We start from the raw sequence: 21372 nt of genomic DNA, 5'->3' as shown, positions 1-21372 counted from the left end.
AACGAAAGGTACATTTGGATTATTAAAGTTAGAATTTGTTTGTCTAGCGTTTTTGTTGATATGGTCGGATGGCGGTCTTTTATTAAATTTTTGTCTGTATGTAGCATTCGCGTATTGGGTTGTGATGGCATAAGCCTCCTCCAGGCTTTTTGGCCTGTAGCTTCTGACATGCATTGGTAAATCATCCGTCAGTCCATCTATAAATCTGGTGAGCGTTATTAAGCTCACTAGGCTATTTATTGCTTTTGTTGAGTTAACGTAGTCCTCCATCATTGCTGCTGTTGATTTGATAGCAGTATCGATGGTCTTTATTTTGTTATAATATTCAGTTAACGTCTTTTTTCCTTGGGTAATGTAGAACAAGGATTGAATATGCGACGTTAGATCGCGTCTGTCTCCGTAGGAGTTTAAAATTACTTCCTTGATTTCTGCCCAACCGTTCGGGTTACCAGCAGCAATCAAAATTTCTTTTGCTTCTCCCTTAATTTTATTTTTCACTGCCCTGACCAGTTGACTATACACCGGTTCGTCTTGATAGCTTTTAAAAAGATCAAGAGTATTTTCGGCGTCCTCTAGCCAAGCGTGTGTCTCTTTTTTATTACCCGCAAATGTTGCTAAGTTTTTAATGGGGTCTGGGGTCCTAAATTGTAAGAAGGGATCCTCAGCTTTTGCTTTCAAGTGTCTAATCTGACTGATTAGTTCGTTTTGGTTGTTGGTTAGGCTCTTAATGTGCTGGAGCAAACTTTCAACTGTAATTTGTGGAATCGGAACTGGTTGAACATCGTCCAGTTCCGTATCCGAAAGGTCTGATTTAAATTCAGCCATGCTTGAGTATGAGTACGATATTCACTTACACTGCGCTTTCGCGATTAGTGGTTAGTTAGTTTTATTTTTTCTTTTGTGATATTTCAGGTGTCTGCTTACCGCTGGTGGGGGCTCGCACCTCTGAATTAGTATGGTTTTTGATTAAAAGTCGTGGATTACTTACAGGTAGATTATTTTCATCTCCTGGAGCCTGGGTAGATAGTGTCGGTTTCCAAGTGGCGGGATTAATCCTCCTTTGTAGACTTGGTGATTGTGCTACTAGATGTTCGCTCTGTTAACACTGTTCACTTCGTTTAACCACTTGCCTTAAGACTGCGCCAATTATGCTATAAAGTTTCACGTTAGCATAAAAAAATTTATTCACTATACTTTTAACACTTGATCGTTCCTAACTACACACAAGACTGAATTGAAAGTTAATTCTATAAGGCTTATATCTACTGAATCTGCTGATGCGTCGTTTCCTCGGGTGGTTCGATTCTGATTCAACCTTTGTCCGCGTGGTTCGATCGGGTCTTGCAGTCGTCATCGGTTGTTGATCGATGGTTGCGTTGATGGTTTGGTTCCTCGGTTTGTTGCTATGGGTCCCGGCTGGGTTTTCGCTGACGTCTTGACTTCGGGTGCGCTTTGGTCGGGTAGTTGTGGTGTAACGTATATATTCATTCAAGTCTGCAAAAATTATCTTTTGTGTTTACATTATGTTTCTATAAATCACGTAAATGTTATAAAACTAAATAATATGTTCATCACGTAACATAAATGACGCTTACAAGTATTTCTGCACCCAAGGAAAGAACATATAATTATTGTACACAATACGTTGTGAATTTGACTGGCAAATAAGAATTTTGAGGAATACAGAACGGATATTTCAAAATATAGTCAAGTTAATTAGAGATGCTCCTGAGAAATTAAATAGTGATTGTGGCAGTAGAAAGGCTAGGTCACGCCGCTAGGTGGATTAATTCGGGTTTTTCTAGTTAAGTGATTCTTTTGTAGAATTTTCTGGCGAACATTTTGAGCATATTAATATTTGAAAATAAAATTGGGGGTGTTTTGAGATATTCGCATTTTTCGTTTTAAATCGCAAAAAAATGCATGATTTTGACAAATTAGATAAAAATTGATAACATCATTCGATTGCGCGGTCAAAAATCAATAGAAAAAGTATATTGCCATATCTTCACATCAAACTGTTTCAGAGATATTTGAACCCGAAAAATGACTTTTTTTTTGAAAATCTGTAAAAAAGGAAATAGCGCCACTGTTAGGGGGATTGATCAATCGACACAATGTTTTGGGAAATTGGTTGTAGGGTCAGAATGAACAATTATGCCAACTTTGGTTGAAATCGCTGATGGTCGAATCCAAACCTTGTGTACGTTTGAGATGGAATGAGCCATATTATGTCAGAAATGATTGCTACCTACAGAAAATTTGTAGAAAAACTAATTTTAAGAAGCTTTGTTGAATACTGAAGATTTCTATTTTTTACAAGAAAAAAGTTATAGAGAAAAACTCTTAGGGACACCCTTAAGAATAGTTTTTTTTTCGATCTATCTCTTCAATAACGCCTTGCAAATGTTCTAAGAAATTAGTAGTCTGATTAAATTGCATATTTTTGTCGAACATAGTAGAGCTCTATCTTTTTCCGTTTAGCTATCACTGGCTTTTTTATTTTTACTTGCACTCTTTATGTATAGTTTTTTCTTCATGTGTAGAGAGAAGCTATGAGCAGCTAAACTCACTTGTTTTTTTGTGAGTCAATTTATGCTATATTCCACCACGTGCAACTTAAGGTAGAACACTGGAAATTCTAAAAATAATTATTGTGAAGGTAACCGTAGGTGAACATGTAGAAATAAAAGAAAATAGATCTCTACTATCTTCGACGAAAATGTGCAATTTAATTCGATTACCAATTTCTTAGAACATTTAAAAGGCGTACGAAGTGTTATTAAAGAGATAGATCGTAAAAAACTATTTTTAAGGGTGTAGACTAATCTCATGTTTTTAGTTTTGCCCTTGAAATGCGACCATACATATATAGATTGATATTTTTTTTGAAACGATGGTTCTACAATTAGTCAAGGGACGGTAGGGGAAAGAAGTGAAAATTTTTTGGTGGAGGAAGGGGAAGAGCGGAAAGGTGAGGAGGGGGGGATATTGGCAGCTACGCTTAACAAGTAGTCGTTTTGACTCCTACCTTTTGTCCAATGCTGGAAGGTGGTTGAGTCGAACCAAGCTATAATCTGAGATTATAACCGGATTCGAACCCACAACACCCGCCAGGGCGTGTGGTTTGCTGGTACTTGTACCTTTGAACCATAGAGGCGCTAGACAAAAGGAGACTGCAAAACCCACTCATCAAGGTAGCGACGCGTCTTGTTGGGTTATAGACACAAATTGCGCCTCTTCGTACAGCTATTGTAGATAACCATCGACCGAGAAGTTTTAATCTAACTGGGTTTTACTGGCAGGACGACGACACTAGGCAGGCCTTTACGACTTGCAAGGCACTGCACGTGATGTTGTTCGTCTGTCAGCGTGTGTTAGCCGCGTTTCTCAGCGCGGGTTTTCGAGGCAGCTTTTTTGACGTAGGACTACGTTTTTGTCTACTATACTGGGACTGAGTAGCACTTTGTGAAAACGAAAATAAAAGTGGAACGTTTGAATGAAAGATTTCAAATGCTTATAACTACTAAACTACTGAACGAAACTGTACTGTACATATAAACGTTGGATAGATAAAATGACCAGCAATTTTACGGAGGGGGTAAACGAACACTTTTAAGGGGGCGTAAGAGGGGGGGGGGGGGCTCCTATACAACTGAAACACAAATTTCCTCAAAACTCGAAAACTAATCAAGCAAATGGAACCAAATTTGGCATGGGGGTTTTACAAGGCAGGATTTTTTTCTATGGTGTACTGAGACCCCTTCCTTTTCTACGAGGAGGGGCTCCCATACAAAAAGAAATACGAATCTCCCATTATTCTAGAACTAAACAAGCAAATGGAACCAAATTTGGCATGTGGAGGTTTCAGAAGGCAAGAATTTTTTCTATGGTGAATTGAGACCCCTCTCCTCTTCAGGAGGGGGGCTCCCATACAAATAATATTCAAATTTCCTCATAACTCGAGAACTATTTATTTATTTATTTATTGATCTCCAAAAGCTTAAGATTTCTGTCTTTTATGTTCAAGTGCCGAGGGTAAGACAAGTGATACGTGTGAAAAATTGACAATAAGAAAATCTATGCATGTAGAAACGTGAAACATTGATTTGAAAAAAAACCTTAATTTGAGATAACTCAAAAGAAATACTCGAAACATAATCTTCTGAATCCTACTGCTGAATTATTTAAGGGGACATGAACGACTAAAAATTAAAAAACCCGAATTAATCCACCTAGCGGCGTGACCTGGCCTTTCTACTAGATCATTTTTTATTTAATAGTTTCTGAATATGTATTTATAATTCAGTTAGCCATATTTTAAACTTCAATTTACTGCGAGCAACTATTGTATTTTCCTTATTAGACTCCAGAATGAATATATGTAGTAAATCAATAATTCAAAAACCAAAGTGCCACAAACATTTCCGATTGCAGGTAACAGTGAGATAAGAAAATTACGATTCAAATGTTTTAGAGCAACTCCTGCTTAAAAGCGCTGGAAAAAGAGCCATTTTTGTTTCGACTATTTTTAATTGAAAAGAAATTTAGCTGAGGTGTTGGATGCCACGTAAGGATTCATTTTCTATGAAACTTAGTTTTTGTTCATCAAGCGTAACTGTTCAAAATGGCTTATTTATAAATGAGGTCAATATTTAATATATAGCCTAAATTATGCTCTAAAATGTGGTGAAGTGTTATCGAAACGGATACTCCTTCGAATCTAAAACAAATCTTTAAAATTTGATAAAGTTTTCGAAAATACCCTAATTTTACTTTCTTTTAATAAAACTCAAACAAAATCAAATTCTACGTATGATTTTGAACAAAATATGTCACATAAACTTTTTTCTTCACTATTTAATTTCTCAGGAGCATCTCTAATTAACTTGACTATATTTTGAAATATCCGTTCTGTATTCCTCAAAATTCTTATTTGCCAGTCAAATTCACAACGTATTGTGTACAATAATTATATTTTCTTTCCTTGGGTGCAGAAATACTTGTAAGCATCATTTATATAACGTGATGAACATATTATTTAGTTTTATAACATTTACGTGATTTATAGAAACATAATGTAAACACAAAAGATAATTTTTGCAGACTTGAATGAATATATATATATATATATATAAATATATATATATATATATATAGATATATATATATATAGATATATATATATAGATATATATATACACACACATATATATATATATATATATATATATATATATATATATATATATATATATATATATATATATATATATATATATATATATATATATATATATATATATATATATATATATATATATACATATATATATATTACCCCTCTAACAGGTCTGATTGACAACATAAAATGTTCATAGCAGATTTTTTGATATTTTGATATTAATACCATGCGTTCAAAAGTTAGCATCTTTGATTGAAAAACAAGAGTTCAGAAAAATTATTATTATATTTCGATTTTGAAGAAAAAGGATATCTACAACAAAATGGTTGATCCCAAAATTTTACTATTAGTTTGCTTGGCTTCAATTTTGCAATATATCTGAATTAGAAAAAATAACTGAATAGAGCATTAGATATAAAAAAGAGAAATGGAAATATTTCTTAGCTGACGCTCCTTCAGATAATTATTGTTGCATGAAAATCAAAACTTAAGCTTCTTTTGAATGTACTTTCACGAAAAGATAGTCATTAGCTTGATCGCATCGTTTTTACAATGTATCCCGTTAGAGGGTTAGGAAAACAAGATGAGGTCGAATAGTGCAAAAGCTGTGCCATAAACATGCTTGAGAATAGGAAATATGATCGATGTGATTTCCAGTGCTTGTCAATTCGATTTATTTATTGAAATATGATGCATGACATGAGATTTCTGTCTTTTAAAGTGTCACTAACGAAAACAAATCTTACAAAATTACTACCGTACAATGTTTTGCTCCTATTTTTATATAAAATTTCTAAGCTCTAGTACAAGCGAGTGGTCGTGGGTTCGAATCTTAGTAGAATCAAGCCATTCGATGTCAAGTGACTTTAGCTTGGGTTTATTCTCAGGCCCCTCCATTTACCCTTCCTTCATGCTGAATTCTATATTTACCCTCTGTAGCCTCTTAACAATGCAAATGTCTCTCCTATAGTTTAAGTGTACTGGTCAGAGGTACGAATAAGTCCTCGCCAGGGACGGCTATAATATGAGATAGTACTAGCAGCGAGGAATAAGTGGGTAAAGTAGATCAAGCTTTGAAGGAAGAGTAAACCTCAATACACACAAGCAGGCATAAAATTTAATAAGCATATCGCTCACTCAATAGCGATTATAGCAAAAAGAAATGCAGTGCAGGTCATACAGCAAACACCCGGGCGATATTACAATAGATCAACTATACTGGTCGCAGTAATGAGTCCACACATGGAAAAAAAAGCTCTTATTGATTGGAAACAGCATCTATTGATGCGCAAAAAATGTTTGCAATTTATATAAGTTTATCTGGAAAAATCAATCCATTAGTATATTAAATCCTATACACCACTATATCTAAATGCTTAAATTAACTGCTTTTCTTCGCTTTTTGCTTTTCTTGTCTAATTGCGAGTTACAGCAAGTGAAGAAAATGACAATCGAAATCTGAAATTAAAGAAAAGAAAAAACTTTTTCCGATTGAATCCCACTACAGTGGGATTTCGAATTTGGCATGGTTCGGTTTTGGCATGGTTCGATTTTGGCAACAAAAGTATCCGTTTTAGGCAACACAAAATATTTTACTTCCAAAAGTATGCTTAAATATCACTCAGTTTCCGCATTACTTTAAATGACGAAAAAATATTGCCCTAAGTGTGTTCATGAAAAAAAGTTTGCGATCATAGAATGTTTCGAACAATAATATTTTTATTGCCGTAGGACTATGTCTTACCGTAGGTCACCAAAAACTTTCTTACACCGCATGGATAGGTCTTGGCGGATTTTGTGAAAAAGGTTGCAATCGTTGATTAATAACATTTGGTTAATTTCCAATGCATTTACATTCAATTTTGTCATATCAAAAAGGGTCTCGATTTTGGCACGATTTCGATTTTGGCAACACAGGCGACACGCATTTGTTGCCAAATTCGAAATCCTACTGTATTTAATATTTATTTGCGAGTTGCGACAGATGCGTAGTTCGCCTACCAACGTGCAGGCTTCATCAGTGTCTTATTTCGAAGTGTATACGTATCTGTCGTGAATAAATTTTAAATAGTGAAATTTAGTCGGAAAAAGTTTTTTCTTTTCTTTAATTCCAGAGTTCATATTCCACATTCCACTAAGAGGCTTTGAAAACTTCAGACAATTGACATGTTTCACACTCTCCTTGAATTTCAATACAAATTTCAAAATTACAAATGTTTTGATTTTACACGTTTTAACGGTTTAATATACGGTGCTTAAGTGTTAAAGTTTGAATAACTTTTGAATGAACCGTCCGATTTCCAATAACTCAGTTTCGTTTGATAGATCTCAACAGTAATTTTCAAATGATAATAAATCTGGTGATGCTTTACATTGAATTAATGCTTATATGTTACAAAAATATGTTTTAAATACAAGCCATCTCCGAGAAAAGTGAGTGAGATTGAAAAGCGTCACATACACACACACATATGATGTGTGTATGACACACACAGAAAATGCTCAGTTTTCGAAACGGAGTCGAATGGTATATAACATTCGGCCCGCAGGACCTTCTTTCCATTTCCGGTTTTTCGAGTGATTTCTATACCTTTATACTATATATTTATATAGTAGAAAGGCAAAACAATATTAGTAGTGTGGGAGATATGGAGTTTTTAATATCTGGGGCATGCGTAATTTTAACTGAATTGTTAGCGAAAGTATGTTTAAACACGTCTACCTAAAGTTTCCGGACATTTTCATGACTAAATAATGTATTTTAATGAAAAAGATGCATTTTCAACATAGAATCAGCATAATAAATTTTGATGTTCTGGATACTTTTGTATATATTTAAATAAAAGTAACAAATTCGTACAAATTTTTGTAGTGAAATTTTTATAGTTTTATTATTTAAGGGGAGACGGAAAGTCGGAAAAATCAAATTTCAGTTTCAGCTGCTCACTTTTTTGATAGCTTGAAATCGTCGCAGGGAGAATCTGCTTGGCTGTATGTAAGTTATAAGTATATATTATGTTTGTCTAGCACGTAAGCTATTGATTTACTTGACAAAAAAAAAACGATATTTGCCGCCGCGACGATTCTGGCGACGGTTTTGCCCGCGACGGTTATAATTCATCGCGTACGGAAGGGTGGGAAATAGATAATACCTTCAGAAATGTTATGGCGGTACGTGTATCTCAGAATCTAGTGAACCGATTCGGCTGAATTTTTTTTCAGCATGTAAAAATGAATTATCTAAATTGTTACGTAGCCGTTTTTTGATATCTCAATTTTTCAATTTTTTATGAGCTTTTAACTGGCGATTTTTGACGAAAAAACACCTTTCTCTCGGAAAAATTGCCGCCATGTTGGTAATTTTTCGAGTTTTCGAAAACCGCTACGTAACAACTTAGGTATTGACATGAAGCTTCAAAATCATCCTTGAAATCTGCTCTACGTTACTCCGTAGGTTCCCGGCACGTACCGCCAGCAAGGAACTATTTTCTAGAGGGCATTCACGCGCCCACCTGCCACCAGCATAATAATCACTATTCTGGTATCCAAAAAATACAAAACATATATTCAAATATACCCTAACCAATAAGCAAAATAACCAACACTTAACTATAATTCGAGCATCTGAAAAAAAACCGAAAATCTATTATTTTTCGGTCTTGTAGAGTAGGGTCCCCCTTAAGTGTGCTAGTTATTTGAGCGATATGATGCATTGCTATGTCGACTAATGTAGTATTTCACTCCTGAGATTATTCGAAAGTTCGAAGTAATTTCGAAACTTGAAAAGGGCTTTAATAACACTTCATTGCACTATGGGAAAAACTGGCTTAAAAACGAGCGAAATTCAGAAATGATCTGCAAACTGATGAAATATAAGTGATCTTATGTAAAATTTTTCGGCAAATCTCATGGTGCCCACCTCTTTCCTAATAGCCATCGGAAAGTATCAAGTTTTGCTAATTTTCGCCTATTTTAGCAATATTTAAACTTATTGGACTACACCAGATTTTGAGAAAATAAAACTTGGAATAATCCTCTTCGATTATGCGAACATCTTTGCATAATATAATTGGGTTTATAGACCCTGTTTTTTTAAGTCTTGCCTGATAAATTCCATTAAGTTAAAATATTGTTGATAGGGGAAAATCAGCAAAAATTGGTACTTTCCGATAAAAATTAAGGAAGGGATGGGCACCGTGAGATTCTCGGAAAATTTTACATAAGATCACTAATATTTCACTAATATATCAGTTGGCAGACCATTTCTGAATTTCGTTCATTTTTAGAGTAGTTCTTCCCATAGTGCAACAAAGTGTTAATAAAGCCATTTTCAAGTTTCGAAATTACTTCGAACGTTCGAATAATCACTGGAGTGAAATGCCACATAAGTCGACACAACTATGCATTATGTCTCTCAAATAACTAGCACACTTAAATAATAAAACCCGAATTAATCCACCTAGCGGCGTGACCTAGCCTTTCTACTGCCACAATAATCATTATTTAATTTCTCAGGAACTTAATTGTAGATGTATAGATGTTATATTAGACTATATTTTTAAATATCCGTTCCGTATTCCTCAAAATCCTTATTTGCCAGTAAAATTCACAACGTATTGTGTAGAATTATATTTTCTTTCCTTGGGTGCGTAAATACATGTAAGCGTCATTTATGTTACTTGATGAACACCTTATTTAGTTTTATAATCGGTCGGCCTTAACTTTCGGGCTTCAGAGCCACATACGAAACTTGTTTTGAATTGACAATATGAAATATGTGTTCATAGCAGATTTTTTGATATTTTCATATTAATACCATGCGTTCAAAAGTTAGCATCTTTGAAAAACAAGAGTTCAGAAAAATTATTATTATATTTCGCTTTTGATGAAAAAGGATATCAACAACAAAATGATTGATCTCAAAATTTTACTATTGGTTTGCTTGGCTTCAATTTTGCAATATATCTGAATTAAAAAAAATTACTGAATAGAGCATTAGATATGAAAACGAGAAATGGAACTATTTCTTAGCTAGCGCTCCTTCAGATAATTATTTTTGCATGAAAATCAAAACTTAAGCTTCTTTTGAATGTACTTTCATGAAAAGATAGTCATTAGCTTGATCGCATCATTTTTACAATGTTAGAAGGTTAGGAAAACAAGATGAGGTCGAAAAATAGTGCCAAAGCTGCGCCATAAACATGCTTGAGAATGGGAAATACGATCGATATGATTCCCAGTGCTTGTCTTTTTTTGATTTATTTATTAAAACATGATACATGATATAAGACATCTGTCCTTTAAAATATCACTAACGAAAACAAATCTTACAAAATTTCTACCGTACAACGTTTACTTCCTATTTTTCATATAACATTTCTAAGCTCTAGTATCTATTGATTGAAAAGAGCATCTATTGATGCGCAGAATTTGTTTGAAATTTGTACAAATTTATTTGGAAAAATCAACTCACTAGTATTTTTGATTCTATACACCCCTATACCTACATGCTTAAATAAACTGCTTTTCTTCGCTTTTTGCTTTTCTTGTACAATTGTGAGTAACAGCAAGTGAAGAAAATGACAATTGAAATCTGAAATCAAAGAAAAGAAAAAACTTTTCGATTGAATCCCACTATTTAATATTTATTTGCAACAGATACGTAGTTCACCTACGACGTGCAGGCTTCATCAGTGTCTTATTTCAAAGCGTATACGTATCTGTCGCGAATAAATATTAAATAGTGGAATTTAGTCGGTAAAAGTTTTTTCTTTTCTTTAATTTCAGAGTTCGTATTCCACTAAGAGGCTTTAAAAACTTCAGACAATTGACATGTTTCTCACTTTTCTTGAATTTCATTGCAAATTTTAAAATTGCAAATTGTCATCACATACATACATACATACATACACACATACATACATACATACATGCATACATACATACATACATACATACATACATACATACATATATATATATATATATATATATATATACATACATCACACACATCTCATACATTGAATGCAATCAACATTTGATTGATATGTTTTGATTTCACACGTTTTAACGGTTTAATATACGGTGCTTAAGTGTTAAAGTTTGAATAACTTTTGAATGAACCGTCCGATTTTAAATAACTTGGTTTCGTTTGATAGATCTCAGCAGTAATTTTCAAATAATCATAAAATGTGTGATGTTTTTCATTAAATTAATGCTTATATGTTACATAAATATGTTTTAAATACTATTTTTTCACATTTCTTTATGTAATTTTCAAACTACAAGTCCAATCGTCATGAAATTTGGAAGTTAAGGGTTTGCAAGGCTCCTCTTTCATATGCAATCAATTTTGTTCAAATCGGTTAAGAGACCTATGAGATAATGAAGTCCCATATTTTTCGTATTTTTATACATAACTTTTGAACTAAAAGTCCGATCAGTATGAAATTCAATAGCGACCAATGGGACACCTAGACCTTTCATTTGACACTAAGAACATTAAAATCGGTCCAGCCATCTCCGAGAAAAGTGAGTGAGATTAAAAGCGTCACATACACACACACACACACACACACACATACATACACACACAGAGAAAATGCTCAGTTTTCGAAACTGAGTCGAATGGTATATAACATTCGGCCCGCAGGACCTTCTTTCCATTTCCGGTTTTCCAAGTGATTTCTATACCTTTATACTATATATTTATATAGTAGAAAGGCAAAACTATAAAAATTTGTACGAATTTGTTACTTTTATTTAAATATATATATATATCTGTATCCAGAACATCAAATTTTATTATGCTGATTCTATGTTGAAAATGCATCTTTTTCTTTAAAATACATTATTAAGTCATGAAAATGTCCGGAAACTTCAGGTAGACGTGTTTAAACATACTTTCGCTAACAATTCAGTTAAAATTACGCATGCCCCAGATATTAAAAACTCCATACTACCAATATTGTTTTTTCTAGTTAAGTGATTCTTGTGTAGAATTTTCTGACGAAAATTTTGAGCATATTTATTTGAAAATCAAATTGGGGGTGTTTTGAGATATCCGCATTTTTCGTTTGAAATTGCAACAAAATGTATGTTGTTGACAAATTAGACAAAAACTGATAACATTATTCGATTGCGTGGCCAAAAATCCATCGAAAAAGTATATTGGCGTGTCTTCACATCAAACTGTTTCAGAGATATTTGAACCCGAAAAATGACTTTTTTTGAAAATCTGTAAAAAAAGGAAGTAGCGCCACTGCTATGGGAATCAATCGGCATAAAACTTTGGGAAATTGGTTGTAGGGTCGGAATGAACAATTATGCCAACTTCAGTTGAAATCGCTGATGATTGGATCCAATTTTTCCGATTATTGTGTACGTTTGAGATTTTTTTTTGTTTAACGAGTAGGGAAATCTGCTATCAGACACCTGAGAAGACAACTCAAGGAGTGGGGTTTGGTATCCCGATCCCCCTACTGGGGCGTGGAGATCCAGACCCACTAAAACCCTACTCGAGTCTCCAGCCTCAATCCCTCCTGGCACCACCTTATCGGTATTACTTCAGGGAAGGGCTATTGTGCTTAACGCACACTCTTAAATAACTACTGGACTATGGTAGTTAGGCTGTTTATTCGCCATTGATCGGCTTTCCAGCGGTTTTGTAGCTCAAGTAAGATCTGGGTAGCAACCGCATTGACCGCTCCCCAGACGTCCGAGCTAGAACACATTCTTTGGACTAAGTTATCCGGAGTAGTGTCCTGTCCGCTCACTGCCATCATGTTGCTTCTCACGCCCGCGAAACGAGGGCATATGAAGAAAGCATGTTCTGCAGTTTCCTCAACTTCCACGCATTCGGGACACGCGGGGGACTCCGCATACCCAAACTTGTGCAGATACTGTCTAAAACAACCATGCCCTGACAGAATTTGTGTCAGGTGGAAGTTGACTTCGCCGTGCCGCCTGTTGACCCACCCGGATAGTTCCGGGATAAGTCGATGTGTCCACCGGCCTTTTGTGGAATTAGATCATGCCCGCTGCCATGTGGTCATCGAGGTCGACCTTGTGGTACTCCGTATGCCTCTAGTTCCACGTTGGTTGAAGCACTCTACGTCCTCGCTGATGATGATACCAATAGGCATCATACCCGCTAAGACGCAGATTGCGTCATGTGAAACTGTGCGATACGCACTCGTCACTCTTAAGCACATGAGACGATAGGTGCTTTCCAGCTTGGCTAGATAGCTTTTGGTACCTAACGTCGATGACCACACCGGCCCGCCATACCTGAGTATGGACTGGACCACGTTGGCTAATAGCCTTCGCTTGCTGCCATATACCGCAGAGCTGTTAGACATCATACGAGACAATGCCGAAATAGCTGTGGAAGCCTTCTTGCAGGCATAGTCAACGTGGCTCCCGCACTTGAGTCGTCGACCATGACTCCCAGGAGTTTTAAGGACCGCGTTGACGAAATAGTGCAGTCCCCGACGCTGATATTTGCTTGCTGCACCGACTTGCGGTTGTTCACCACGATAACCTCCGTTTTATGATGCGCTAGGTCCAGTTTCCTGGATCGCATCCAATCTTCAACAATGCTTATAGAGTGGGCAGCCGTCAACTCTACCTCTCTGATAGATTCACCATAGACTTCCAAGGTGATGTCATCCGCAAAGCCGACAATCACCAATCCTACCGGGAACTTTAGCTTCAACACCACGTCATACATGACGTTCCACAACCGGGCCCAGTATGGAACCTTGCGGAACCCCTGCGGAGATTGGAACGCACTTCTGACACTCATCCGTGTTGTAGCATAGCACACGATTCTGGAAATAATTTTCCAGGATCCTGTACAGCGACACCGGGACTTAGACGTTCCAAAGCGAGTTGGCTATGGAGTCCCAGCTAGCGCTATTAAACGCATTTCTCACGTCGAGCGTGACAACTGCGCAATAACGAATACCTGTCCTCTTGCTCATCTCATCTGTCTTAGTGACAGACAAGATGGGATCCACCGTAGATTTGCCTTTTCGGAAGCCGAATTGGTTCCTTGATATCCCTTTCCAGCACCTTGCCGGCAATATCGAGCAGACAGATCGGCTTATATGACGAGGGGACACCCAGAGGTTTTCCCGGCTTCGGCAATAGGACCAGGTTCTGTCGCTTCCATCTGTCCGGGAAGTGGCCAGCTTCTAGGCATCTACTCATTACTGCCCCGAATAATTCGGGAGCATTTAGAATAGCCGCTTTAATGGCCATATTCGGAATTCCGTCTGGTCCCGGTGCCTTGCTCACCTTTAGGGACTTAGCGATCTCAATGAGTTCCTCGTTCGTAACCGTTACTTCCTCCCCGACCTCTAAACCGCCGTCGCCCACGTTACTTTGGATGTTCGGCACGGAGGCCGACCATCCTACGCTATGGTCTGAGATACTGGAACGTCGGCCGTGGGACGACTCAGCGGCCTGGCGCCAGGGCCTTGCCTCGTGGCGCGAAAAGAGGTCCTCTATGATCCGCTCCAGCATCTCTGGCGATCGCTCTGCGGGCGCCATCACGCCCTTGGTCTTTGCCATTACGACCCTGTAGGCATCACCCCACGCCCCAAATGATCAGCGTTCGGATCGGGCATATCGCGATCACCGCAGTCTCTTCGGATCGCTTCCACAGATACTTCGAGATCGAAGTATGATGTCTTCCATCCACGGGTGGTTGGAGTGTTGGCTCTACCCGCCGCCTGCCGCCTCGTTATCTGACCAACACCATAGCGGACCGCCTGATGGTCACTGTGAGTGTAGCCATTGTCTACCCTCCAGTCTCCTATCAGACTCTGCACCATTCCTACTGAAGGTACTAGTGGTGCCGACGTTGGCCAGGTCTACGTTGAGCTTTGCCAGAGCCTCAAGCAGAATCCGACCCCTATGGTTCGTGCGACGACTTCCCCACTCAACCGCCCAAGCGTTAAAGTCGCCCGCCACAACCACCGGCCTTAGACCAGTTAGCACAACTGATACTCGGTCTACCATCCGCGTAAACTGCTTGATCGACCAACTCGGCGGAGCATAACAGCTGCAGTAGAACACTCCGCCCACTTTGGCAACCGCAAATCCCTCGTCTGCAGTTGACACAACCTCTTGAACCGAGAACCTGCATGTCGTCCATATAGCCGCCATCCCGGACCTGCCCGAGACCAAGTTACCGTTTCCGGCAGGGATGCGGTATGGGTCCGAGATGATAGCCATGTCCGTCAACGACTCAGTAACTGCTTGGTATAACAGCTGCCGGGCCGCGTGGCAGTGGTTCAAGTTTAGTTGCGTTACCTGCACTACGCCCGTGTTTTAGTCGCCGGCGCACCTGCCGGGCACTTTGGGCCTACTGTTGTGTGCTTTACGTCCCGTTGGCCTGTACATATCAGGTACTTGGGCGGCGCAGAACAGTCCCTCGCTATATGGCCCGCACCGCCACATCTTCTACACAGGTGGCTTCTGTCAGGCCCCTTACAGCTCCAGGACTTGTGCCCTCGCTCAAAGCACCGGATGCAAGCCTCCGGCTACTGGAATACGCTCAGTGAGCATACGGACCATCCCACCTTCAGCTTGGCTGCCTTCAGGGCTGTATTTCCGTCTATCAGTGGAAGTCTTATTGTAGCTACCTGGGTTCCCGCCGGTCCCTTGCGCAGACGAACTGCTTCGGTAGTCACCACCACGTTACATTGCTCCTTGAGAGCTCGTGTCAGTTCGACCGCTTCAGTGATCTCGTCCAGGTTTTTAAGCTGGAGAGCCATCTCAGGCGTTAGTGCGCGGATCTGTATGCCATCACCAAGGACCTTTCCTGCCAGCACTTTGTAAGTAGAACCCTTGTCAGTGGCATCCTTTTTGAGCTCAAGGATGTCACCGGTGCGGGAGCGGCGGATACTCCGCACATCCGCGCCAAGACCCTTCAGCTGCTCGTTCCCTCTCATGGCCTTCAAAACTTCGGCATAACTCAGCCCCTCAGTTTTGAGGATAAGGGCATCGCCTTTGCTCCTCTTTTTTCTGACCACTTTCGGTGGAGTTCGATCCTCCTCCGTCTTCCTGGCCTTCTTCTTTTTCACTGTTTCCCACTGATTGTCGGGCGCTAACTGCATCTTATTGCCCTCGGTGGGTTTCTCCGTTTGCTTGCGACCCTTAGCGATCAAGCGCTTCTTCGGGCTCGTGGGGGTTTCTTCCCCTGGGCACTGCCTTGCGCGTTTAGTGGGTACTTTGTTGTCACTGGACTGCTCCGTAGTCGCAAGGGCCACGGTGTGGTCAGTCGTTGACAGGCAGGCATCCGTTTGTACAGACCTCGATACAAACGCCTTCTCTACCACTTTTACTCGTGCTTCGAATTCACTGTGTTCCTTCGTCGCAGCACGCATGGTGCCCCGAAGCATGAGCAGACTTTGTTTCAGGTCCTTCGCTAAAGTGCTGCGACCTGCCACGAACTCTATAATGGCATCGAGCTGATGAGATGCCGCTACCACTCTTGGTAGTATGTCTCTCTTTCCTTCCACTACTTTTATTAGCGACGGGCCATTCATCGCTGCGTCCGGCGTAGATGCAGTTGGAGCGACACGTGTGCCGCTTTCCTTTCCGCTTACGTTGGCGCTTCTACTCGTATCCATTGGCGGAGATCGCTGGGTACCACCTCTTGCGAACGGATTATCTAATCCGTCCGCGCTCACTGAAGTAAAGTTTTTTTGATTTTGATTGTTCATATAGAATCCCACGAATTGAGGGGAAAGAAGAGTCCGACGCATCAGAGCCCCTCATGATGCGTTAAGGTCTGATTACTGTAGAGGGCGCTCTGGTACTCCACAGGCTCTGTTTGAGGCTGAGTATTTATAGAACCCCCCCCCCCCCCCCACCATTCATCCCTCGGCACGGGTCGCATGACACCTTGGATTAGGGGTTTATCCATTCACGTTTTTGCTTTTAGCCATGGATAACAGCTATTCAACCATCCTCCTTTAGGGGCTTTGGACCCTCTGCTCAGGTTCTCAGTATTCTCAGGTTCATCGAATATGCTTCTACCGAGATCCGTCATTTGCAGGCGGAGAGTTTACACTCAGCTTTCGCATGAGTGCCCCCTTCTCTGTCCGCATACGACCCTAGTTTCCGCCGGTTGATCGGTTTCCACCAAGGAACGTATCCCTGATGGTACCACGAGGAGGGAGGAGATAGGGGTTGCTAAATAAGAGGCTGTGGAACTTCGTGGTAGTTCTGGAGCGCATTATTCAACCATTTACCATCCTGTACGTTTGAGATAAAATGAAAGAAAATATTTTTTATATCTGCTTAAGGACACCCTAAGGTCCGAATATTTTTTCACCACTATAAAGTGCTTTTTAAATGAAGAAACTTTTCTGAAACAACTATTATGCTATGTTTTAAGGTGTATATGCTATTACTTAACAACTTGCTATTACGGTCTTGTGCTACACAAAAAGCGCTTTTTCAGCACCCATACAGAAATTTTTCAAATTATACTGGGCTGAGGTAGTACAATCGATGTGATTTAAACTGTTTTCAAAGTATATTTTAAACAATCTTACCGCCAAATAAACGCGATCACGTTCCATCAAATCAGCCAATTTATGTAACAAATATCCACGTTTAGATGCATCCATACGGCGCCATGGAGATCCGAGCCTACAAAAATCAAGGCAAAAATTAATTCCATAGCTGAAATATCTGTAGGTAAAACTTGAATTTGAATTTAGAATGCAATGAAAATGAAAATGCTTCAGCTCGAAACTCATACGAGATAGATTTAAATGATACACTCGAGTCGCTTTTTAAGCAACGGATAAGTTCTAAATTTTGTCTCAAATCGAGTAAAAAGCGACTTTTCTGAACACCTGGTTTTTTATGAAAAAACCCGATTTAATCCACCTAGTGGTGAAAGGAACCTTTGTTATACGGGTCTTACTTGCTTTTTGAGATAGAAATCGACACGTCTTCGGAATATAATTCATCTATTGGTTAACGTTGCGTAATGCGTTGGTTTACATAAAAATTTTGAAAATTGAATAAGTTTACAAAATTTGAACAGAATAGGAACACTTTTAAATTTTGATAAATCCTTTTTTCATGAAATTGCTGAGTAAGGATAAGTAAGTTGTTATTAATATGAGTAAGTGCAAATAAAAGTAAGTTGTAAGAGGAAATCTTATTCTTTAACATATACATTGTCTAGTAAAGGTCTAGTTTATAGGTTTTTGAACTATGCATAATTTCCTGTAATGCCATTCTATTTGATTCACATCAATAGAGTTTTCTTGAATAATTTTCATCAATTTTTATTAACCTTCTGTTACTCACGCTGTTGTATTTCGTACAACACGTGCAGGTTTTTCAACGCCATATTGTTATAAAGTTACAAATCGTTGTTTAACTAACGTATATTCTTCAATAAACTTATTCTGAGCCAAATGTTATAATTATTCAATGCATTAATAATTTAAATTGTTGGGAAAATAGATCAGCATAAACCGCCATCACAGAAACGAAGCAATCAGTATGCGAGGTGTACCGCAATTGACCCCAACTGGAATTTTCTCTCGTTTCTTCATATGGAAAAATGGTGTCTGTATGCAGCAAAACCATCAGCAAATGTAAAATCTTTAAAATGTATCCGTCTGCTGGTAGTCGAGTAATTCGTAGTCAAAATTAAGGTATTTTTTATAATCAAAGTTCTACAGTTTCTAAACAAGCAAACATAGAGGTATACTATGTTCAGCAAAGTTGTGTATTTTTATCATTTGTACAACTTTGTAATACATGAGAAAGTCATATAACAATAACAAAAAGAGCGAATATATAAAAACTGATTTTACAAATTCGTATACTATAAATAAGATTTTTCTATCTTAGCTGTAGAGATAGAAGGTTATTGTCTTTAGCAAAATTTCTTGTAATAATATGCTCTATAACTTTGCATAACACATTAATGTGTTATATTGACACTGAAGAAAAATATTTTTTTTTTTTATTTCACTTTTGGGGAAATTAATCAAAATTTAGATTCCACCAGACGATAGAGCTTTTAATTTCAAGAAACTCTTCCAAAGGTTCGATAAACCAAAAACCAAGTTTTCCCAGTCAAAACTCTAGTGCGCACGTTTTCTTTGGTTTGGGGTTATTGAGCGCGCGAGTAACTGTGTTACAAAAGTTGGCGCGAGTGTTCGAGGGTTAATATATTTTGACCGGTACAACCAATTCTTATGAAATTTTGCATATATATTCGTAGTGTCAAAACCTCTCGTTTGATATTAAAATAATTGAAATTAGGTAAATTATCTTGGTTAAAATCATTATAAATTATTGTTAATTTTGGTGTGGTGTATACGGTTGCTTATAACTTTCAAATTAAACGTCCAATCAAAAAATCATTCAATAGTGATCTATTAGGATATATTATCTTTCAAATGAGACTATTAGCGCATAACTCGGTCCGGCCATCTCTGAGAAACAGGCGATAATTATTACCTTGTCAAAACAGGTTTTTTAAGCATAACTTTTAAACTACTTGTTTGTTTTCAATTAAAAATTCCTGAACAATTAAGCTTTAATAAGGGCTTTCATTTGATACTAAGATCGTTGAAATCGGTCATGTAGTTCTGGAGAAACCCGTGTCACGTATTTTTCACATTTTTGCTTATAACTTTTAAACGAAACGTCGTATCACGAAACAACTCAATAGTGATCTACTAGACATTAATACCTTTCAAACAAAAGTAATAGCGAACGATTCGGTTCAGCCATCTCTGAGAAACAGGCGACAGAAAAAATCCTTACATACACACACACACACACACACACACACACACACACACACGCGCACACACACACACGCACACACACACACACACACACACACACACACACACACACACACACACACACACACACACACACACACACACACACACACACACACACACACACACACACACACACACACACACACACACATACACACACATACACACACATACACACACATACACACACATACACACACATACATACACACATACACACAGACATTGCTCAAATCGTCGAACCCTATCGATTGGTATATGTGACTTGGCCCTCCGGGCCTCGGATCAATTTCGTGTTTTTCGACCAATTTTTAAACCTTTGTTATAGTATAACAAAGGTAAAACATTTTAAAATGTTTAAAATGTGTTAAAGGTATACAGTCTTGAAGGTATACAGCCCTAAGGCTGGTACGAATGGGTGACGTACGACTATATCAGATCATTAGATCAGAGACTAAGACTAGACTGGTATATCCCAAGTATGTATATGTAACTATACTATGTAATGTTTTCTACATATGTGTTAAGTTTTAAATAAAGAACGAACACTGTTTTATAAAAAAACCCGATTTAATCCACCTAGTGGTGAAAGGAACCTTTGTTATACGGTCTTACTTGCTGTTTGAGATAGAAATCGACACGTTTTCGCACCATAATTAATCTATTGGTCAACGTTGCGTAATGCGTTGGTTTACATAAAATTTTTGAAAATTGAATATGTTTACAAATTTTGAACAAAATAGGAACACTTTTAAATTTAGATAGATCCTTTTTTCATGAAATTGCTGAGTAAGGATAAGTAAGTTGTTATCAATTTGAGTAAGTGCTAATAAAAGTAAGTTGTAAGCGGAAATCTTATTCTTTAACATATTCATTGCCTAGTAAAGCTCTAGTTTATAGGTTTTTGAACTATGCATAATTTCCTGTAATGCCATTCTATTTGATTCACATCAATAGAGTTTTCTAGAATAATTTTCATCAATTTTTATTAACCTTCGGTTACTCTCACGCTATTGTATTTTGTACAACACGTGTAGGTTTTTCAACGCCATATTGTTATAAAGTTACAAATCGTTGTTTAACTAACGTATATTCTTCAATAAACTTATTCTGAGCAAAATGTCATAATTATTCAATGCATTAATAATTTAAATTGTTGGGAAAATAGATCAGCATAAACCTCCATCACAGAAACGAAGCAATCAGTAAGCGAGGTGTACCGCAATTGACCCCAAGTGGAATTTTCTCTCGTTTCTCCATATATAAAAATGGTGTCTGTATGCAGCAAAACTACCCAATGTAAAATGTTTAAAATGTATCCGTCTGCTGGTAGTCGAGTAA

At 37.9% G+C, this 21372-nt stretch overlaps 1 protein-coding gene across 2 annotated transcripts in view; it reads right to left on the bottom strand.

Annotated features, from left to right (window-relative positions):
- Positions 1–21372, bottom strand: part of LOC128743749 (aldehyde dehydrogenase, mitochondrial) — a 235982-nt gene that overhangs the window by 149648 nt on the left and 64962 nt on the right. For both annotated transcript variants that reach the window (XM_053840402.1, XM_053840403.1), the window contains exon 4: positions 17761–17857. In XM_053840402.1, coding sequence (XP_053696377.1) covers positions 17761–17857 — 97 coding nt within the window. The remainder of the gene's footprint in view (positions 1–17760; positions 17858–21372) is intronic.

The sequence above is a fragment of the Sabethes cyaneus genome, chromosome 3 (assembly GCF_943734655.1).
Source record: "Sabethes cyaneus chromosome 3, idSabCyanKW18_F2, whole genome shotgun sequence".
Taxonomy (NCBI): domain Eukaryota; kingdom Metazoa; phylum Arthropoda; class Insecta; order Diptera; family Culicidae; genus Sabethes; species Sabethes cyaneus.
Note: the sequence above shows the minus strand (reverse complement) of the source record. Positions and strands in the feature narration are given on the sequence as shown.